Consider the following 22174-nt stretch of genomic DNA (forward strand, 5'->3'; position numbering starts at 1 on the left):
TGTAGCGCAATCGTGCGCGTACAGTACGCTAGAATAATCTGGCACAATGTCGTTGTGATGATTATGGACGTTCGTCACTATGTTTGTTGATGACGGACGAGAAAGGATTCGTCTAGGCGAAGAAAAGAAGCTTTATATTGAACACTAGAGAAGATGAGAACGATGGTAGGACAAAACTATATACACAGCACTAACTGTCAAACATCACGCGACATGTGCGACAGTCATGCATTAGTAGGCAGAGAGTCCGGCTAGGCTACAAGGGTGTCGAACGCGTATAGTTCCCGATCCGTGAAATAAAAACGCCGTCTCACAGCTTGGGTCCCCATCGTCCCAGCATGATGCGGTCGCTGACGTGCGCGAGGACACAGGTGGCACGGCTGGCACGCTTGACGGCACACGGATGCGCTACCATGTGCAGCGCCGTTGAGTCGGAGTCGCGGCCAACCCAGCAGTACAGGTCGCAACTCCCGAGGACCCGTGTCAGGCCACGACCCGCGAAGATCCACGCCATGTAGGCCTCGCCCACGATCCTGCCTTCGGCCACTGCACCCAGGCAGGAGCCGTTCAGCAGGCCTCGTCCTTGACCCTTGAGCAGGCCACCGGAACTGTACCTTGGACCGGCTATCGGCCCTCGACCCGGCAGGCACGTACTGCTCGAACGCCCGCCTCAGGAACGTCGCCCGGAGCTCGTCACCTCGCGCGGCGCACGGCTTCGTCCGCCTTCGTGGCCTGAACCCCCGAGCCCTTTCCGCACGTTTTCGTCTCTTTCTTCTCTTCTTCTTCCTGTTTGGTTGTCGCCTTCGTGCCACCTGTCCTCCGCTCGTCTTCTTCAGTTTCGGCTTTCGCGGTTCTCGACACTTTTTAGTCCTTTTAGTCACAAATCATGCCTAAAATACATCACTTTTGTGTCCTTTCCTTACAATATCCCCCTGCTCAAGAAAGTTGTTTAGGGAGAAAACAACTTTTTACAAGCGCACGAGGTGGAGTACACAAAAGTAACACATAGCCAAAACAGCAACATTATTTACAGATGTTCCGTTCGTTAGTGAAAAGGTGACTTAACAGGGAAAAAAAATTGTAGCACCACTAAACGCTAATGCGGCAAATGCGGCTGAGGTAGTCGGCACCTATGTTGTCGGCGCCCTTAATGTACTCAACCACAAAGTCGTAGTCAGTAAGCAATAGACTCCAGCGGAGTACTTGGGGACGAAATCCCGATAATAATCGGTTAAACCAAGAAAGGAGGGAACTTCTTTCTTCGTCTTTGGTCCCTTTGCGGTCTGAAGCTTTTCCAGTGTCTCAATCTGGGCTTGTCAACAGTGTCTGACTGCACAGTAAGGGCAGCTTGTTGTGCTTCATTTTCGGGCTCCCTTTCGTGGTATTTCTTGAGAAGGTTAATGTGAAAAAGACTTCTCCGAGCTCCGAGATCTATCTCGTAGTCATAGTCGCTGCGTTTTTCAAGCACTGTGAAGGGTCCCTTCCATGTCAATATCAATTTATTCCTATCTGATGGTAGCAACAGCAATACCTTGTCTCCGGGTGATAGCTGTCGAACTCTTGCTTTCCTATCGTAATCTTTCTTCTGTGTCCTTTTCGCCTTCAGGAGTTCTTCATGTGCTACCTTGCATGTGTCCTGCAGTCGCTCCTGGAGATCCATAACATACTCGTATGTTGTTTTCGTCTCGGGATCGATGTTGGCCCCTGTCCACAGTTCCTTAAGGATCGACATTGGTCCGCGTACAAATCTGCCGTAGAGGAGATCCAACGGCGCGAATCCAAGGCTCGTTTGGGGGACCTCACGGTATGCGAAGAGCAGGGGAGCCAAGTATCTGTCCCAGTGTTGAGGGCGTTCTTGACACATGCGGCGAACCATTTGTTTGAGAGTGCCGTTAAATCTCTCCACAAGTCCGTTGGCCATGGGGTGATAGGGCGTTGTGGGTAGCTGGCGAAATGAAAGTAGCCGACCGAGTTCCCGCATGAGATTCGAGGTGAACGACTTTCCACGGTCGCTCACTATCTCACGTGGCACTCCAACGCGGGAGAACATCTCTACTAGTGCTTGCGCTATGCGCTCTGTCTCGATTCTCGGTAGTGCCACCGCATCCGGGTAACGCGTAGCGAAGTCTACCATCGTTAATACATACTTGTTGCCCTTGGATGACGTTGGTGACAGAGGGCCAATAATATCGATGGCGACCCGCTGAAAGGGTGTGTCTATGATGGGCATATTTCCCAATGGAACTCGTCCGACGAGGTGTTTAGGCACGGTCCTCTGACATACGTCACACGACTTTACGAACCGTATAACATCAGCCTGTACACCTGGCCAATAAAACTCGGTAAGGACACGGTCTGTTGTCCTTCTTTGCCCTTGGTGCCCAGACAGAAGGCCTTCATGCGCCATCTTCATCACGGTGTTCCGAAGATTCTTGGGGACTACAAGTTGCTCCAAGTCTCGCCGTTCTGCCGTGCGATGGCGCCGGAAGAGAATGTCGCGTACCAGCACAAACTCAGTGCTGTATATCGTTCCGTCTCGTCTACGGGCGTGAGGTACAAACCATGCTGGACGCTATGCTGCCACACGACTACGACGCTTCGCTTACACCTGAAGCTGAGCAGCTTACTCAATACGCCGAAGAAGCTCGCCAGTTGGCACGACTCCACATCACGCAACAGCAAACTGCAGATGCCCGCCGCTATAATCTTCGCCATCGACACGTCGAATACCACCCAGGAGACCAAGTTTGGGTATGGACTCCGGTTCGCCGCCAAGGGTTGTCCGAAAAGCTCCTGAGTCGCTACTTTGGACCGTACAAAGTGGTGCGTCGCATGAGTGATGTGAATTATGAGGTTGTCCCAGATGGAACCATGTCACCCCAACGTCGAAAGCACTACCCAGAGATTGTTCACGTTCTACGACTCAAGCCGTACTTCACGCGTTAGTGCGACTGTGCCTCGGCCTTCTCATTTTTTTTTACGAAGTGCCCACACTGTGCCCGTTTGGTCTTTTCTGCTTATGCATGTCCGCTTGCACGAGCATCGGGGCGATGCTTTTTTTTTTCAGTGGGGGAATAATGCCACTTGGATGATGAACTGCGGCGAGCACGAGCCCGCATCGAGCAAAAGCAAACGAAGAAGTCGTTTGGGACAGCGCGCGCTCTCGCTCAGTCTTTGTTGGTTTTGGCGCGGCCATATTGTTAGACCTGCGTCAGTCTTTCTGCCAGCGTGGTATTTCTTGCCCGGGGACCTCCTTTTCGCACGTGACAATATGTAGTTCTTCGTCCTACCATCGTTCTCATCTTCTCTAGTGTTCAATATAAAAGCTTCTTTTCTTCGCCTAGACGAATCCTTTCTCGTCCGTCATCAACAAACATAGTGACGAACGTCCATAATCATCACAGTCGTCAAGCTTGCAATCACTTCAGCGGTTCCCACGATGCAGCACCAGTTGACCTCCTCGAGTCATCAAACTGCTTCGACGCCGAGAACTACACACACAGCTGACTTGGAAAAACGCGGTCTTGCAGGAGGCCATCTTGTCCAGCAACCAACGGACAAAAGTAAACAACTGAGGCGTCTGAAACATTGCCGTTGATGAGATGGCAGCTGAACGAAATCAGGGCTCATCGTCCGACGTGTGGCCACCGACTTAACACAATATTAACGTTGCAACGTTCAAGGAAGACGCGACGAAAGCGACGAGCCCAGCCGGTCTTGTGGTCTTGTCGGGTGCGCTACACCACAGTGCACAGCGCTCTCTCTCAAGGCCACCGAAAGAAATAAAAGAAAGTGGAGAGAGGGGTCACCTTGGAGCATGGCATTTCGGTGGATGCAAGAAGAGACGTTGCGTCGTAGGTGTGGCGTATTGTTGAGAGATGGCGCTAGTTTGTTTTTGCGCAACGGAATCGCAAACTTATTCAAAATGCATGGGATCCTATGGGGGTTTGGGAGAGGGTGCGACCGCCTTAGCTGAGCGGTGGCGCCACCATGCCGATGCACGAGGCGGATAGCCGCTTGGAGGGCGGCTGGTTTGGGCGTATCGCGTAAGGTGGTCTACAGCGACGATGGCCCAGCGGTTACCAGCGAACGTCATAAGAAGTGGCCCATACAAATAGATGCCAACGCATCCAAACTTGCCGATCAGGGCAAGGTAAAGGTTGTAAACCTTTTGGTGAGAGGTGCGCCAAAGTTTTGCGGCGCTGGCAATCAGTGCAGGAGCGAAAGAACTTCACGGCGTAGCGGCTACATCCCTCGCCAAAAGTACCGTTGGCGCATGCAGTGGGATGTTTTCGATAGTCCAGAGTGTGCACACTGCGGATCAGCGTGGAGCGATTCGCTTATACATAGTCCCTCCCTCAATACTTTTTTACTGGTCACGAAACTTCGGGCCAAGTTTGGTATAGGGACAGCTCCTCCCGCCAGGGGGCATTACTGCAGTCAAGGGGGCTTTCATCGCGGCCGCTTAAACGGCGTTTTTGGTGCGTCGAGAGGTTTCCGTGGCGGAAACTCGCTCTTCGTGGCTTCACGGACATATTTCCGTGTTTTTATATACTGATCACCCATCGCGTATAGGCAGCGTGCTCGTACCTGCGCGCAGCGGTCATACGTGTCTGTTCGGTTGCGGCAATGCTCTATTCATTTCGATCGCTGTGGAATCGGCGTGCAGCCTTGCCCTGCACGCTGATTTAGCAAAGACTGCTTGGTCATGCCTTTTTGACGCTTTTTATTTTCCTCGAGGCTGTAGCCGACGTCGGCGGAAGAACCGCGACCAACATTGCCAGTACACAGCCGTACGTAAGACGGGCGTGAATCCCGCCTCTTCACCGAAAAACATATTGACGCGCGCAACTTACGCGATGATACTTTCACCCGGCGATTTATCCTTGCTTTCAAAAAAGACTGAGCCTCTGAATATACATGACCGAGTTAAGCGTTACTTTAGGGTATATTTCCTTGCGCCACCGATGCTCGGCGTAGGAAATACCACGTTAGAGAAAAAGAAATGTAGATTGCCCATGCGTCGCTAAATTCTGTCTCGGGCAGACAGCATGTACAAAATTCTGAAGTGAATATCACAACAATATTGTAATAATACGTGCGAAAACCCTGATAACGCTCTTTTACCCGCCTCGGTGGTTAAGCAGCTAAGGTGTGCTGCTACATATGCTTGGTAAAGCGCTCGCCTTCCAGGGAGATGAGGCGGAAAAACATGTGTACTTAGATTTACAGGCACATTGAAGAGCCACGTGAAGTAGTTTGTTTTTTCTTGCAAAATGTCTAAGGGCCCTCGCACTCTGCGAAGCACCAAGCGATTCACAATGTATTTTCCCAGCCATGCTCTACAGCAGCTTCTTTCACTTGGACGAAAGTTGAACAGGGGTCTTTAGCAGCTGTTTGATCTACTGGAAATATTCAATCCTTTTAACACCTTATTGAAAGGTGAAAGCCAGTCGGCTTCATCTATTCTATATATTCATAACAAACAGTAAATTGCAGGCTCTAAGCATTTTATTTTGAAAACAAAAACTGAAGGTTAACAGTGAAGAACTTAGCAGCACAAAAAACTGCCACAGTATCAAACTATAGAGTAAGGTTTAAGTTAAGCAGATATATTTTCGAGGATACGCAAACTAAGCATAGAACACTATCATGTAAACAGGACGCACACAGTAAAATGCTCATGCAGGTGACAGTGGAAAGCTCATAAAGATTGCCGATGTAATGAAAAATGCATGAGTGTTAACGATACACAAGCTAGAAGACGGGCCTCATTAACATGAATGCCCCCCAAACAATCTCACTGCAATTATGGAAGTAAACCAAAACCTCCCGTCACAATCCTGGTACTAATACAAGCAGGCTGCGGAAGCTCATTCAGCTGGCTTTTTTCCTCCAGATGCAGGGCATACTGAACGCTTGGCCGCTCTAGAAGCCTTATTTTTTCCTCTACTGAAAAAATGCAGTCGGCACCTCAAAAAAAAGTAGACAATTTCAGCCGCTGTAGCTACAAAATGTGATTGGCACCCTACACTTGCATGCACAGTCCGATCATCACTAAGTATACTGTCTACGATGTTCATGTAAACAGTTCCAGTTGCAACCTTCTTCACAGTGAATCTCTCCACGTGGTCTTCAACAACCTGCAAAAGTCTATGCAGGCGGGCTGAAGGGACTTGCAAGTAGCCTTTCGACTGAGTAGCTGTCAAGTCACTTGGCTGTCTTGATGATGTCTTCAACGTTTCGACGCAGGCAGCGCACGTCTGTGTCGAAAACTTCTTGACAACATAGCCACCAATATAGTCCAGGATGCTCTGCTTTGTTGCCAAGGGCTGGAAAGTGGCTATCGTAACTTCATTATCTGCAGGATCCAAAAGTACCTCATCAAATAGCACCGCAAGGATGTCAGCCTGTAATGAACAAGGATCACAGTGCAAATGAGACTCACAAAATACAGAATGGAAGAGACAATCAAGTTTACCTGATTTGCTGTTGGTGCATTTTCGCCAGAAATGTCCTGCAACTTCAGAAGTAGGTTTGGACCTTCGCAATCCACTGAAGCTTGTTTTGGTGGCTGAACAATGTTGTTTACTGACAACATACGATAAATGAATAAAAATTGCTGCACAGTTGGCTGCCCTCCATCTCCAGCCACATGCCTGGTAATGCCAAAAAACCTCTGAAAAAAATAGGTCAGTGTTTATTAGCGCTCTAAAAGAGATTGGCATATAAATTTTACCTCCAAGGGTTCTTGTCCGAAGTTTCCTACCAGAACGTACTGAAAACCAGACTTCAGGAGATCGTCAATAAGTGCGACCACACTGTGTAGCGTCAACCTCAAGGCCTCACTGGTTGGCCTGCTTAGAAAGCAGATTTGCCGCTGCTTTGGAAGGGTCTGAATGTATTCGTACCACCTGTCTAGCCATTTAATGTTTTCCTTTAGCGTCTGAAAAGCATACACGTATTTTTAGACAGACCAAGAATGTAAAAATACATTTTCTTTCCTAAGGCAATGGGGATGGCCACTCACACTGATGTGCTGCGCTTCATTGTACTGCACTTGCTGAGGCCTCTTAGTGTTAAGACAGTCAAACAACTCGTTCATTCTTCTGGTGAATTGTACAGTTGCAGTAGACGTGTGCAGTTTTTGACATTTATCTCTCCTGGAATAGCATTCCATTGCCGAGGCAGTACTTTCACTGAACAGCTGTAAAAAAAAGATGAATTCGTAAGGTTCAAGTCCTTGCTCGTGCCAACTTGCACAACAAAGCCAGTTTTAATACTTTTAAGCTTCTCGATAAACATGTGTTCCGTACCTGAACTGCAAGCTTGACACTGAGCTTCTGAAATGGATTAGGGTTGACATGTGCTTTCGTCAGCTTTGGTACTGCACGGAGTCCTGCCTGTTGTTCCTCATACTCCAGCAGAGCGGAATAATGGAAATGAAATACTTCTTGGTCACCGGGAAGCTATTGGGAGAAAAATGCAGTCTTTACAAAACAGTTTGGTGTGCAACATGAACATGAAGGCAAAGTTGCTGACCAGAAATTTTCCGACTTTCAAAAAGGTTGTTCCGGATGCATTTGAATATATGAGGTGGGTCAATCACCGTGTGCACTACTCGTGACGGATCACAGGGGTGTGGAAATGAAGTGCTGAGGCTGCTGATGTCCCCGCTGATGCCTGAATAAAATTGTAATGTTACAATGAGTATTGTCGAAAACCATGAGTCATAGATAACATACACTGATGTGACTGAGGTGCTCAAAATTATTTACCCAAGGAGTGCAAAGCCGATCTATTGGATGTAGAATTGTCACACGTGACAGCGTCTACTAATGCACCAGCATTGAAAAGATGCGCTATGCATTGCAGTAGCAGCTTTGCTACGATTTGCCCTGGGGCAGCACCCGAAGCACAAAAAGTTCCAACTGTTTGCGACCATCCACCGAGGAAAGGCTGAAACAAGAAAACCAGCACGTGGTCTCCGTCTTTAAATTGATCTGACGGTCTTGTATGCTCGCCAAAGTCGACTTTGCCAAGTAGGGCCATGTCTGATTCACGTATGTGGACACTCTTTCTCACACTCATTTCATCAAACATCAAAACTCCTGCGAATAAGAAAATGAAAAAAAAATATAAAACTTGTTTCACACGGTATTCTCACGGTGGAAACTGGTCTACAAATTACATGCATCAAATTTTATCGTGCTGTCATAGCTTCGAACCATACGTGTACGTTCCCTCTCCGGCATTCCTTGAAGTTTTTGTTTCAATATACGAAACAAAGTCTCATCGAAACCAAATTCTGCTTTCAAGTGTCTCATGTAAGTGTACAGTGTGCGAGGGTGTGGTAAGGGTAGATAACCATTCTCATGAAGAAATGTGTACACACACGTTGACTTGATCTTCAGCAGCAAGCAGTCATACAACCATTCCTTTTTGTACCTGATAGTGGAATGCAAATACTTCAATTACTCGTATAGACAACTGCATACGGAACATGCAATTAGCCTTGAAGCACAGATAACACCAGGTAATGCTCAAATGCACATCCTGAAGTCATGCTGTTTTGTCAAGAACATGCACTCCACTGTCCTGTTTACAACTTACCGCACAGCTTTCGACGACCTTGCATTAGCTTTCATGACACATTGGTCAAGGATCAGCTTCTCGCGGTCAGAGAGCTTTTTAAACGTTCCCTCGAAGTGGCTGCTCTTTTTTTTCGCGCAGAGTTGCTTTTGCCAGCTTCATCTGGCAGTCTTCAAGTTGCTGCTGTACACGGCGGAGCTGTATCTTAACTCTCTGCAGTTCCGAAGCGCTGCACACAGCCTCCTCTGTTTGGCTAGCTTTGTCCTCAGCCTTGTTTACAGTCAGCCTACTTTCTGCACAACAAGGGTAAAAACACAAAGGTTTACGAAATCCAACAAGTTTGCTCAACTTGGGTTATAATCAGCGTGCCGAAGAACACAGAAGAGCAAGCAGCGTAAAACTGCAATATTTACCGTCATTTACTGCATCCAGTTCGTCGGAGACGTCCACGCGGATCCTCTGCGCAGCATGTTCCCCACTGGAATCCTCCGAAGACTCCCGACGACGCTTGACCGGCTGCCTGTGTGGCAGCTGCCGAGGTGCCGCCTTCTTTTTGGACAAGTAAGCCGGGAGACCTTCAAATAATCGAGGTATAGCGCCGGCCCTCAGCTTCGCTCTTTCGCGCGGCAGCCTAACAACGGTGCCTTCTATAACGCATTCGTCCTCGCGAATAATGTCCTCGTTATAGAAATGTTTTTCACATACTCGAACGTTTGGTGAACTGAACGAGAATGTGCCCGTTTCTTTACGTGGTATCGCACGCTTCCACTACTCACGGCTTTCGGGATCGCTGGGGAACACAAACAACGATACTTTTTCAGTGGTTCCTCTATAGCCGGAGCGACAGCGCGGCACACAGCATGTCTTTGTCATCGTTCGTGAAGCTGCCGCTAACTGTTTGTCACATACGAAAATGGTCACAGGCACACACAGCACCACACACACGCGATAAAACGACGCAAACAAAGCGAACGCAGAACGCGTCGCCGCGCTGAGCTCGACGAGTGCCTTGTTCGCCGGAGCGACCGTGCGGCACGCAGGACGTCTTCTGCATCGTTCGTCACGGTGCCGCTAACTATTCGTCACGTATGAACACGATCAGACGCACAGAAAGCACCGCACGCACGCGATACAGCACGATGCACAAAAAACGCCAGGCCTGCGCTGAAACCGCAGCACAGTCACAGCGAAAGCTGGAAGAGCGGCGTTTTCTAGAGCCCAGTTGTAAGCTCTCTTGGGGCTACAATACAAGTAGACTAGAAAGGTGCCCGCTACGCCATAAATCACAATTTTTGTGAAGTTGGGAAGCACCTACTAAGCCATTATTCGTCATTCTGCGGAGAAGCGAGGCACCAGCTACACGTCTGTAAGGCATTATGTGCACTTTTTGACGCGACGACTGATAACGATGAAGAATTATGGCTCAGCCCTTTGTAATGGGTTGGAAGCTTTAAACGGCCCACCAGTTATGTAATTTGCATTGGGTGACGCCCGCTCGCTATTTCCCTCTCCCGTCATGCTGTATAACATACGTTGACGTGGGAGAGAGACGGGGGGGGCGGGGCGAAGAACTTTGCTGAGACCCCGAGGAAATGGATCATGCGCTCATGGGCTTCCTTGGCAACCAATCCAAGTGCACTTGCGAGGAACCCACTACTCTATACAGCATTGTAATTTTACTGAGACCCCGAGGAAATGGATCTGCGCTTATAGGCTCCCTTGGCAACCAATACAAGTGCACTTGCGAGGAACCCACTACGCTCTAAATCATTCTAATTTTTGAGAAGTAGGGCAGCAGGCACTGTGCCATTTTTCGTCATTTTACGGAGATCCGTGGTACCTGCTAAACGCATGTAAGGCATTATGCGCACTTTGTTGATGCTGTGCCTGATGACGACGAAGAATTATGGCAGAGATCTTTGTAATGGGTTGGAAACATTTCACAACCTACTCGTTGCGCAATTCGCATTGTGTGACGCCTGGTTACAGAATTCGCGTTGCGCGACGCTTGGTGCTTATTTTACTCTTCTACCACGCTATATTGCATATGCTAATGTGGTTCCTTCCCGACATGAAGCCTGTATAGGACCTTTTTGCAAAAAAAAAAAAAAAACCGGCATGGCTCAGAGGTTGAATACTGGGCTCCCACGCAGAGGGCCCAGGTTCGAACCTCGTTCCATCCTGGAATTTTTTTCTTATTTCGTTTTTTTTTTCTTATTTCGATCGGATACTGGTTACGGACACCGGCGGCGGCGGCGGACAACTACGGCGCCAAAAACGGCCGGTGAAATGATCTCAGTAACAGCTTTTCGCTGTAAAACAAACACACCACGCCGTCGCCTCGCTGACTACTTCGACGAGTGCCGCGGGTGCCCCCCTAACGCTGGTGGCGCCGCCCCACGGTCAAAGTTGACGACACACAAAGCTCTCCCATAGAGTGACGGGGAAGTTTCGTGACCAGAAAAAAGTATTGAGGGATATTGAGGGACTATGGCTTATATCAGAACGCAGACTGCGGGGTATTAAAGTATTGAGGGACTATGGTATTACTATACTCGGGGACAACTTTCCGTGACAATGAAGGGAAAGCTACGGGGGCGGAGCGTCTGCATATGTACTGCTACGCGAAGTAGTCCGGTTTGGCGCGTGTCTCGTAACGCAGTGGAAAGTGATGGCTAGCGATGCAGTTCGACGCAAACGCTGCTTAGCGTCTAAGGTACGGGTAAAAGGCGCGACTTTTTCAAGCACGCAAAAACGCAATGTCACAACGTAAAAAGTAAAAGAAAGTACAAATATCTCGGTTGTGTGCGCTGCCTTCCATCTCAAAAAGCTACATGTAGAAAATGAAGGAGTATTTTATATATATCACGCAGAAATACGGACGCATTTGTGGGACTACATTCGTTCGCGGTAGGATACGTGCATTGTGGCACTGTAGCTTTCCCTTCATTGCCACAGAATGTTGTCCCCGAGTGTAGTAACAACTCGAGGCCGTCGGCATTGTAATTGCGTCGATGAAGGAAATCGTCGCGAATGGCGAAATGGTGGGCTTGACGACGCAACGCGCGAGTGATGGTGTTGCCGATGGATCAGTGAGCAAGTCAATCAGCGAAGCGATCCATTGATCCTTGCGCTGTTCTGTAGCGATGGTATGAATGTCGATGGCAGAAACGGTGCAAGAAACAGCTCAGTGTGTGACACTGAGCTGTTGGTATTGTCGTCAGGCAAGGGGGAGCGCGAGAGTGCGTCGGCGTCAGTATGCTGGCGTCCGTTGCGGTACAGCACGCGGATATCGTAGTCCCGCAATCACAGCGGCAAGAGAGTGCTAGCAACTCTCTTTGCGAGAGTAAACGCTTGTCCCACATTTCACTCCCTTTTCCGGAGTGCTGCGAACTCTCTGCTGCACAGAGTAGGCACGCTTATCGGCAGAGTTCTGGTACTCTGGGGAAACGAGAGTGAACAAGCTCCCTCTCAGAGTAAAGTCACGCTTTTTAAATGGAGTACATACACTCTCGGCTGGAATTACGCTACTCCCTCGCAGAGTTTCACACTGCCAGTTGGGCTAGAGTGCATGAACTCCCTCCAAGGGTAGAATCACTCTTGCTGCTAGGACTAACGTCTAAAAAAAGGGGAAAGAAAGAAAACCTTCGCGCGTCCTCTATAATGTAACAGTAAACATTGCTGGAATACCTGAAGCTTACCTCACACATACACGGAACTCACATCCGCACAATCATTCAAACACAACACAGCAACACTGAACATATGCACTACTGACGCTGCACACAGCCACACACCCGGTAACCGGTATATATATCCATGATGTTTTGCCCCCCTTCCAGTGCCGGTGGCAACAGCTCTGCAATGCGTATTTAAACAGTAAATATAGTCGGAACATGTGTATATATCTAATGATCTATTGGAATACTCTTGGCACATCGACCTTTTACTATAAAACAGCATAATATTCAACAGTGTTTTCATTAGTAAATTTCAAATATCAGCTCGGGCTCTATGATATCGGCTCACCCTTACAAAATGGCTAGTAGTATTGAGTAGACCACCTAGTAACCACCTATTGACATTGGTGACCGTCTAGTAACATTTGCGATCTAGTAACATTTGTCAACAGACCGTCTCAAGACCTCCTTCTTGCTTTTGTATAAAGACTACTTTATGTAGACCGTCTAAAGACCGGCTTCTTACTTTTGTATATAGACTATTTTATGTAGACCATCTAAAGACCTCCTTCTTACTTTTGTATAAAGACTATTTCATGTAGACCGTCTGAAGGCCTCCTTCTTACTGACGTATAAAGACAATTCCAAATACCCCTTACAAAAATGGCTAGTAATATTGAGTAGACCACCTAGTAACCATCTATTGACATTGGTGACCGTCTATTAACATTTGCGATCTAGTGACATTTGTCAATAGACCGTCTAAACACCTCCTTCTTACTTTTGTATAAAGGCTATTTTATGTAGACCGTCTAAAGACCTGCTTCTTACTTTTGTATAAAGATTACTTTATGCAGACAGTCTAAGACCTCCTTCTTACTTTTGCATAAAGACGATTTTATGTAGACCATCTAAACGCCTCCTTATTACTTTTGTATAAAGACTATTTTATGTAGACTGTCTGAAGGCCTCCTTCTTATTGACGTATAAAGACTATTTTAAATACACCCCCTGAAGGCCTCGTTTATAAGTACTATTTTAATGTACCTTCAAAAGATGATTTAGCTTTAGCTGAGGATACGAAGTCATCGAACATTAAACCTCTGCGCACTTTCCCATCCCGAAAACGCGTATGTCTTCACATGTAATTGTGGACGTGCCGGCGAGGACATACACAGATGCAATAAAATGGTATACATGCAGGTCCTCGTTGCATGTACGCATGCATCGGCCTTATATGAGAAAGGCTCCTGCACCGAAGCCCTTTCATGAATTGATGTGCTAATACAAATAAGTGGGCACGCACTGTATAGTGCTAGTGACATACGACTCAGGGAGGGGAAGGCGTATCATTCCTTCCTCCTTCAGTTTTCCCTTATCCCCATGATCAACAGTGCTCACTAGCACAATCACTTTTCTGCTTCAAGCTGCTAGCCATGACCGCTACTGGCGGCGCTGACTGGCACTCCCATGTTTAAATGTACATATATACCCCATAAAGTGGACGGGGGGATAGCCGCCGCGGTAGCTCAGTTGGTAGAGCATCGGACGCGTTATTCGAAGGTCGCAGGTTCGATCCCTGCCCGTGGCAAATTATCTTTTCATCCACTTCTCTTTCTTCATATTTACCTTACATTTACTATTAATAACATCCCCTATACTTGCCTTGGCATTATTGTCTGTTAGTGCTCATTAATATTGCCTTCTACAAGCAACACGTTCACACATACGGTGACATACCGCACACGCATGTTGCCGAAAGGTATGGGTTTGTAGGCAGTGTTCGTAACCGCCACGGTGACTTAGTGAAGGTGCTGGACTGCTGATCCAAAAGACGGGTGTTCGATGTTGGCTGTGTATTTCGGCGGAGAAGAAATGCTAGAGGCGCGTGTACTGCGCGCAGTCAATGGACGTTAATGAATCCGAAGTGGTCGAAGTTATCCAGAGCCCTCCACACGGCGTCGTCGCTGTGGGACGTTAAACCCCGTAGATTAGAAAACAAATCGTTAACAGAGCGCGTATGAGCATGCTTCAATAAAATTATTGTAACCAACTGCTAGCCGAGTGAATTAAGACACAGGTTACTAGATGGTTAACAGACTGTTCATGGACAGTCTTTCTATTGAGAGAATGTTACTAGGGTGTCTGTTGAACATTGTTAAATGCGAAGCATTTCTTAGCGAACCTCTGGCACTTTGAGCGCTTCTATCTACGTATCTATCTATCTATCTATCTATCTATCTATCTAGCCGCCTACGTCTGGGTGCTCTCATAATCGCCTCCTTAACTTGGTGTAGGCCAAATTTGCATGCGAGGGTAAGAGAATTTGACGAATATGACTGTCGGGTCATTACATTGATAACGTGAAAATCCTGTCGCGTACGTCATCAAACCCTTTCCACTGGACACGTGTGGCACATACCCGTTTACCACAGGCCGCGGTTTACGGGTATGCGCCACAGGTGATTGACAGTTTATATCTACCCAGGAACGGCGAGAACAGACATTGGTAGCTTAAATGCGAGAGCGTTAAGAAAAACCAGCATCGGCAGCGTTGACCGGACGAATGAAAAGAATTAAAATTAGGATCCCAGCAGGAATCGAACCCAAGCATTCTGCGTGGCAGTCAGGTATTCTACCACAGAGCCACGCCAGGTCTATAAACTGGTTTGGAAAAACAGCCTACGCAGGCGTAATATCAATACAACGCGTTAATTGTGGTTGTGGTGCTTGCTATCTAATTTTACAGAAAATCAATAAACAATACGTGATACTCCTACGATGTGTACTCCTACGATACAGGAATCATATTAGATTAACGTCTGTGGCTCTAGTGTTGGCTCCGCTTTTGTAGCAGTCTAATATTCATTACATTTGTATTCCTATGATTCCGCAAGCTATATTGAAGCATTGCTCGACCCCGGACGAATACATGAATGAAAGTTACGTATGATATCCACATCACCGCACCGTAAAGTGCACTTAGTCTGCCAGAACGACGCAGTGTCCTCTTCATTTCTTACGAGGCTGGGCGATGGCCTCATGCTAACCGAGGATGATGCCAGATTGATTGACAGCCGCTTTGTAGACTAGGCCACGTAGGCCACATACGACCAGGTAGTGTACGAATACGACAAGCGCCATCCACTGATGTTGGTCTACGTAGCACTATCCTGGCCTACAAGCCTCGACGGCCTATACCTAACCTACGCGAAGGGTGACTTCGGGTTCGGAGATGTCGCCGGCTCTATCTACAGACAATTTGTCGACAAAATGACCAACGCATCTATGAATTCCAACAGCTGTACTATACCTCATACTTCGCTACACGTGGACCCCTCGTCACCGCGATTACGACCGCATCCTATAACAGGTCATGACCAGCTGCTGGCGCTCACTGATCATGGAGATGATGACCTTGTTCAAGAAATGTCAAGAAATTGTTCCACACATGCATACGGGCTCGTGAAACGTGGCTGCGTTATACATCATAAGGGACAAGTATAAGCACTACATATCAGCTTACCGCTTTTAGTGTTGGTAATACCCACTTTGCCGTTGGCAGTGTTACCGAACCGTAAACAGCTGCTTATATAACACATATGCAGGTCTTGAACATATAATATTATGTACGTATGAAATTTATACAGATCTATAGCGTCATTTTGTAACTTGTCGCTCAGTAAAAAAAATTACGCCACAGTCACCTTCCCGCCGCATGCTTCGCATAAAACAGACTCCCACGGTACATGGGATCCGCCGAATTTTTGATATGAGTCTGTTCAAAGTTGGTGGCCAATTACAGCCACAGCGTTTACTGATTGTTGGTACAGACGTCTAAAGACAGTTGGTAGACACTCTTTTGATTGTTGGTAGGTTATTGTAACAATTGTCTTTAGACAGTCAACTTAATCTTACCAAATATTTTTGTAAGGGCAGTGCTGTAAAGCTGCTCATGCCCAAGTCTGAAAGTTTTAGCCGCGCGCTTAAAAATACACTTGCGATGATTTTTTACCAGGGCTGGCTGATGAATACTTTCAGACGTTACGATCTAGCGCCCGATCGGACATGCGGTGCCGCGGCAGGCGCGGCATGTACGCCAGAAAAGCGACGCCGGTCAACATAACCACAATGCAGACGCATCTCTGGCCATTCCCGCACTTTCGCTCAACATCGGTTGCATTTTAATGCAACAATGAAGAGCTTTCGCCGATAAAATGCGCATTCTTCAACCTTCGTCAGCACTTGCGCCCAGATCGGTGGCACTCAATATGACCAATACGAGCGTACGACTCTCAGCTAAGGTAGGCCTATGCGCACCTGCCGAGTCCGTGTATGCATGCTGTCGGCGCTTGTTGGTTTAAGGATATGCAATTCCGACGTGTAAAAATGAGTGTGCAGTACAGCTTTAGTGTCGGTTAACCTGAATGAACCATTTTTTCTTGCGTACGGTGTTTGTACAAGAAGCGATGGGCATCGTTACGATGCCGCTTGCAGCAAACGCGCCCCGGCAGCCACCGAAAGCCGCCGGGCGCACTCGCCGGCACTTCGCAGACACAGACTTGTCAATTAGTACGCCTTGTTGAACTGGCATGCTTTCTTGCACGTTCAATTTGGTGTTTGGCGATCGGTTATGTATGTAGTTGCAACTATCGATTGAGATGCAAATCAGTAAACTAACACGGGTGCTGTACGGGTGTATCGTTGATAGCGCGAGAAAATAATCGTTATTCAATGTCATTCGTGGTCGTCAGCTGTTTGTGTGTTATGAAGACGCGAATTTTATTTGAAAAGGAAGATCGCATCTATCTTCAGTATGCGACCCGTAAAGATGTAGTCAAGCAGTGACCTCTGTCTTGACTAGTCCTTTTACGGCAAGAATGTTGTATTGGAGCGTGGCGTAGTGGTAGACAACTCGGCTCTGAATCTGAGCGTGGGAGGTTCGATTTCTCCTGCCAGACTTTTTTTTTCACGGCTCTTTTTATTGCAATAACGCTCTAGTGTCTACCTTATTCCAGTGGCAATTAGTTTGTGTCGTAAACTAAGTTCGCGATTAGTCAGAAGTTGCCGATGTTCGAGGCTTCGAAGCTGCCTCTGTTGGCGTTTCAGAAACCAAAGTTTACGATCACAAACACTTTCTTTTGTTGTTACTGAAAGCTATCCTATTAACTTGCGCATTAAAGTGACATCTGTGGCGTCTACGTTCGGAGGATTATGGAAGAGACAGTTATATATCGCTGTGCGGCGTCGGCCAGAAGCTCGCGCTAGTTTCTACTCCGTCTGCTTAGGAGGGAGTTCCCGACCCTGTCAACGCTACGTCGGGGCGGGAGTTCCGTGGACTGGGAACTCTATCTGAGTAGCAGAGAGTTCGCGGTCTCTTTTACTCTGCCTTCAAGGAAAGAGTAACTTCTGCGGCTAACTCTCTCCTACTACCCCACGGCGTTAAAAAACTCTGGCGAGAGTAATACAGTCGCTCTACTATTGCAGTACTTCCCTCTACATCTGTGAGCGCGCAGGCGAAGGGCCCCGCGGGCTAGGCGGCCTGAGGGATCCTTCAATGACGACAACCAGCCTAGCGCATGATGGTCGGTGACGACGCAAATAGGTGACCATACAAATACGGTCGGAACTTCGTAAGGGCCCAGATGATCGCCAGGCATTCCTTTTCGGTGAAGGTGTAATTGGTCTCGGCTTTAGTAAGCGTACGACTTGCATATACCACGACATATTCAAGCAACCTGGTTTGCGTTGCGCAAGAACAGCGCCAAGTCTAACACAGCTGGCGTCCGTGTGTACCTCTGTAGGGGCTGCAAGTTCGTAGAGGCGTAGTATGCGAGACGACGTCAACAAATGACGGAGCTTTGCAAAAGCGTCGTTGCACTCTGACGACCACGAATGGAGGGGCCCGTTACTTCCGAGGAGCTTCGTCAGCAGCGATATGATGGTCGCGAAGCTTCAAATAAAGCGCCGAAAGTAGGAACATAGTCCTACGAAATTGCGCAGTTCTGTGACGGACGTAGGTTTGGGGAACTCGGTCACGGCCCGAAGCTTAGATGGGTCGTGGAGATTTCCGTGCTTGTGCGCGACGTAGCCGAGTATTGTCAGCTGCCGTGCTGCAAATCGGCACTTCTTTAGATTCAGCTGCAGACTGATGTGGCCCAAACGTGTCAAAACACGCCGCAGGCATTGAAGATGAGTGGAGAAGTCCGGAGCGAAAACGACGACGTCGTCGAGGCAGCATAACCACATGTGCGATTTCAGGTTGCGCAGAACGGTATCCATAATGCGCTCAAAGGTGGCGGGTGCATTACACAGCCGAAACGGCATGACTTTGAATCCGTAGAAGCCGTCGGGTGTGACAAAGGCGGTCTTCTGTCGAGCGTCAGCATCCATAGGTAGTCGCCAGTCAAGGGCGTAGCCAGAAATTTTTTTCGTGGGGAGGGTTCAACCATACTTTATGTATGTTCGTGCGTGCGTTTGTATGTGTGCGTGTAAGTATGCACAAGCAAAATTGAAAAAAATTTGGGGGAGGGGGGTTGAAACCTCATCCCCCTCCCTGGGCTACGCCCCTGTCGCCAGCAGCCTGAGCGGAAATCGAGAGATGAAAATAATTCTGCTCCTTGCAGGCTGTTAACCGCGTCATCTATTCGCGGTAGTCGATACATGACCTTACGAGTGATCTTGTTCAGTCGTCGGTAGTCCACACCGAACCGCACAGAACCGTCCTTCTTGGCAACAAGGATCACAGGAGACGCCCACGGGCTGTTACATGTTCGAATAACATCGCGTCAAAGCATGTCATCGACTTTTTCGTTGATTACACGGCGTTCTGTGGGAGATACGCCATATCGATGCTGCCGCAGTGGCGGTTGGGCTCCAGTGTCGATGCGATGCGTAACGGCGAACGTGCGGCCGAGAGAAGTTTAAACGACATCGAAAGAAGAGCAAAATTCTTCCAACAGGTCCAGAAGCTGAGAACGCTGGACCGGCGTAAGGTTGTCTACAATGGAGGAACCGAATACATGAGCGGGTGATGAACGAGATGTCGAAACAGCACTGAGTGTACTGGAACTGGGGCAGTGCGTGTCATCGGGTTGGTTCATAACTTGAGCGTCTTCGAGGGGTTCCGCGCTGCCGAGACACTCCCCTCGCACCAACGTAACACTGTACGGGGATGGGTTGATAACAAAAATACAGGTGCTGCCCTGAGTGACTTGCACGGACGCGATAGGCACCAGTACGCCTTTCCTCGTGCAAACGCGGTCAGATGACGAGAGGAGTGCATCGGTGTCGGAGAGACTGGCGCAGTAGACTGACACCGCCATTGACGAGTTTGCAGGCACTTTGGTATCGCCTTTGACGAGTACCTTGCTCGCAGCTGATGGACTGTCTGCCGGCGTCAAATCAGAGAATGGTCAGAGCTCTATTTCGGCTGGTGCGCAATGAATTACGGCGTCGTGGTAGGAGAGAAAATCCCAACCTTGGATGAGGTCGCGAGAACATGGGGGAATTAAGACCAATTCGACGGCGTACAGAGCATCCTCAACGATGACGCAGGCTCTGCACACCGCTGTAGGGTGAATACATTGGGCGCTGGCTGTACGGAGGGAGGGCCCGGAAAGTGTCATCGTCACTTTTCGCAGTAATCGGCTATGCTTTGCGTCCACAGCAGATACGGCGGCTCCAGTGTCGATAAGGGCAGACGCGCGACCACCGTTCACAAACACGTTTATCACGTTCGATGGGCTTTGCTGAGGGCTTCCGGAGTTCGGTAGCGTCGCAGCCCTTGCCTCGTGGACTGCGACGACTAGTTTTCCTGGTCGCGTGGGACCAGACGTGGCCGCATCGGCGACAGTGGGCGGCGTCGTGGTGACGGTGAACGGCGGGTAGATGGAACTGGGCGAGACGTCGGTGACAGAGGCGTAGGTCAGTCGCAATATGGGTGGTATGACTGGCTGGTGGCAGGCGACACGACTCTAGGCGGCTGCATGCGATTGCAATAACGCGCCACGTGGCCGGTGTAACCGCATGCGAAGCATATGGCGCTGTTGTCAAGTGTGCGCCATCGGTTCGCTGGAGCAGGGCCCGCTCGTGGTGCAGGACGTGATTGACGGGGCGGCAACTATGACTGCATGGTGGGCTGCAGTCGTGGCCTATGCATGACGTCGGCATACGTTGCTGGTACATCCATTTCGAAGGGCTGGGTCGAGCGGTGGCTTCGGAGTAACTGTGTGGGGCAGCCGTAGGGATTGCTGGGGGCGTTCTTGCGACAACTTTCGCGTAACTCAATGGTGCAGGAGCCGGATGGTGCTCGTGGTACTCGGGCATGACCTCCGTGATTTTCTGCTCAATTGCTCAACGGAGGAGAGGCAGAAGTGTGGTCGACGGTTGCTGAACGCACTGAGGGTGCGCAAAGTCCAGCAGAGGGAACTGGCACGTGATTTTCTCGCGCACGAATGACTGCATCTCTGCGAGCAACGCGGAGTGGTTGGATATGGTCGACAAGCCAGCGAGCTCGCCGTCGCGTGATGCAGACCGACGGGTCATCGACCGCTATCGATGCAGCTCTTGATTGCTTTCGCCGAGCGTTATGACCTCTGCCACTGTGCTGGGGTTTTCGGCGAGCAGCATGGTTAAGGCATCGTCGTCGATGCCTTTGATAATGTGCCTGATCTTGCCAGATGCGGACATGGTGGAGTTGCCATTCTTACACAAATCGAGCATTTCTTCGATGTAGCTGGTGAATGATTCACCGGGCTGCTGGGCTCGTTCCCGTAAGCGCTGTTTGGCCTGCAGCTTACCAACGGCAGGATGGCCAAACACGTGGATAATGGTGGTCTTGCAGTCGGACGACGTCGTAAAACCTGATGCGTGGTTGTTGTACGACAGGCCTGGCACACCCGCGACGTAGAAAACCAAGTTGGTCAATTTTCCTGCCTCGTCCCATCTATTGGGAACACTCACGAGCTCGTAAATCGCGAGCCAGTGCTCCACGTCGGTACCATCTGCGCCAGTGAAGACTGGGGCGTCGCGGATATTGTTATTGTTATTGCAGCGGACGCATGGAAATCAGAGGAAATCTGGCTTAGGACTGTTTTGCCCTGAACACGACTGATTTTTTCCATTACAGTTGCCTGATTTTATTCCTGTTTTTCTAGCTGGATTTATGACAGTAATATTAGCTTTACGCAAGTTAAGTATTTCAGTTAGAGTAGTTGCAATTATAACCGACTCTTTATCTGTATGCCCTTCTCTTTCCACATCTGGTGAAAGACCCATACTACAAATCTTTAAGGTAGTAGTTCCCGCTCATCTTCAATATATTCATTTATTCTGGGTACCAGGACACAAAGGTTTGTTGTTTAGCCGATTATTCGTGTTTTCCCGCTAACAGCTTACATCACGATGTCAAGATTTCGCTCACTAACATTCATAAAAAGTTTCTCAGACCCAGTATTGACTGCTTCTCTAGAGTGTAAGCACCTCTCATTTTCCTGGCGCAGCGATTTATCCACGTCAAGAATAATGGAAGTAGCCATGACGAAATTTCGTTGCCGCGTTAGCTCCCTCAATTTTTACCTTCATAGAGCAGGTGTAGCGACTTCCCCACTGTGCCTCTTCTGCAATCAGGAGAAAACAATCGGTCATTTCCTGTCGCCGGTTCACGACATTGAGGAAAAGAATCATAGTACCACCTCTTCGAAACCTGGGCCTGGAAGTATCAGAGCCGGTTGTACTTTCGTTTGGTGCCACCACTCTGGGATACAGCCACAAGGATGTTTTCTTCGCCATTGAGGCATTCATCAGGCAGTCTAAAAGAACATCTATCTAAATTCTGCCTGATTTAAATATTTCATTACCAATAATTGATACATTACTTCATTATATTAATATTAGCTTCT

The 22174-nt window shown here is 48.6% G+C and overlaps 2 protein-coding genes and 1 non-coding gene across 3 annotated transcripts in view; 1 reads left to right on the forward strand and 2 right to left on the reverse strand.

Annotated features, from left to right (window-relative positions):
• The window catches only part of LOC119395686 (uncharacterized), a 299084-nt gene that overhangs the window by 109471 nt on the left and 167439 nt on the right, over positions 1–22174 (reverse strand). The window lies entirely within an intron of this gene.
• LOC119397179 (uncharacterized) lies at positions 7577–20963 on the reverse strand. The gene is made up of 5 exons (XM_049416479.1): positions 20868–20963; positions 9006–9141; positions 8830–8885; positions 8614–8717; positions 7577–8448 (listed from the first exon to the last, which is right to left on the reverse strand). Exons 1-5 carry the CDS (start codon positions 20961–20963, stop codon positions 8181–8183), a joined length of 660 nt encoding a protein of 219 aa, XP_049272436.1. The 3' UTR covers positions 7577–8180.
• Trnat-cgu (transfer RNA threonine (anticodon CGU)) lies at positions 13791–13863 on the forward strand. Its single transcript has one exon. It is a non-coding gene; the product is annotated as a tRNA-Thr (tRNA).

This window comes from Rhipicephalus sanguineus, chromosome 6 (genome assembly GCF_013339695.2).
Source record: "Rhipicephalus sanguineus isolate Rsan-2018 chromosome 6, BIME_Rsan_1.4, whole genome shotgun sequence".
NCBI lineage: Eukaryota > Metazoa > Arthropoda > Arachnida > Ixodida > Ixodidae > Rhipicephalus > Rhipicephalus sanguineus.

Bases quoted from the DNA above. Each gene is read 5' to 3' on its own strand.
- LOC119397179 (XM_049416479.1), bottom strand. From the start codon at position 20,963: ATGTCCGCATCTGGCAAGATCAGGCACATTATCAAAGGCATCGACGAC. The intron at 8,886-9,005 runs GTAAATATTGCA...CTTGTTGTGCAG, and splicing joins ACTGGATGCAGTAAATGACG to AAAGTAGGCTGACTGTAAAC. The intron at 8,449-8,613 runs GTAAGTTGTAAA...TTCCACTATCAG, and splicing joins AGGTCGTCGAAAGCTGTGCG to GTACAAAAAGGAATGGTTGT.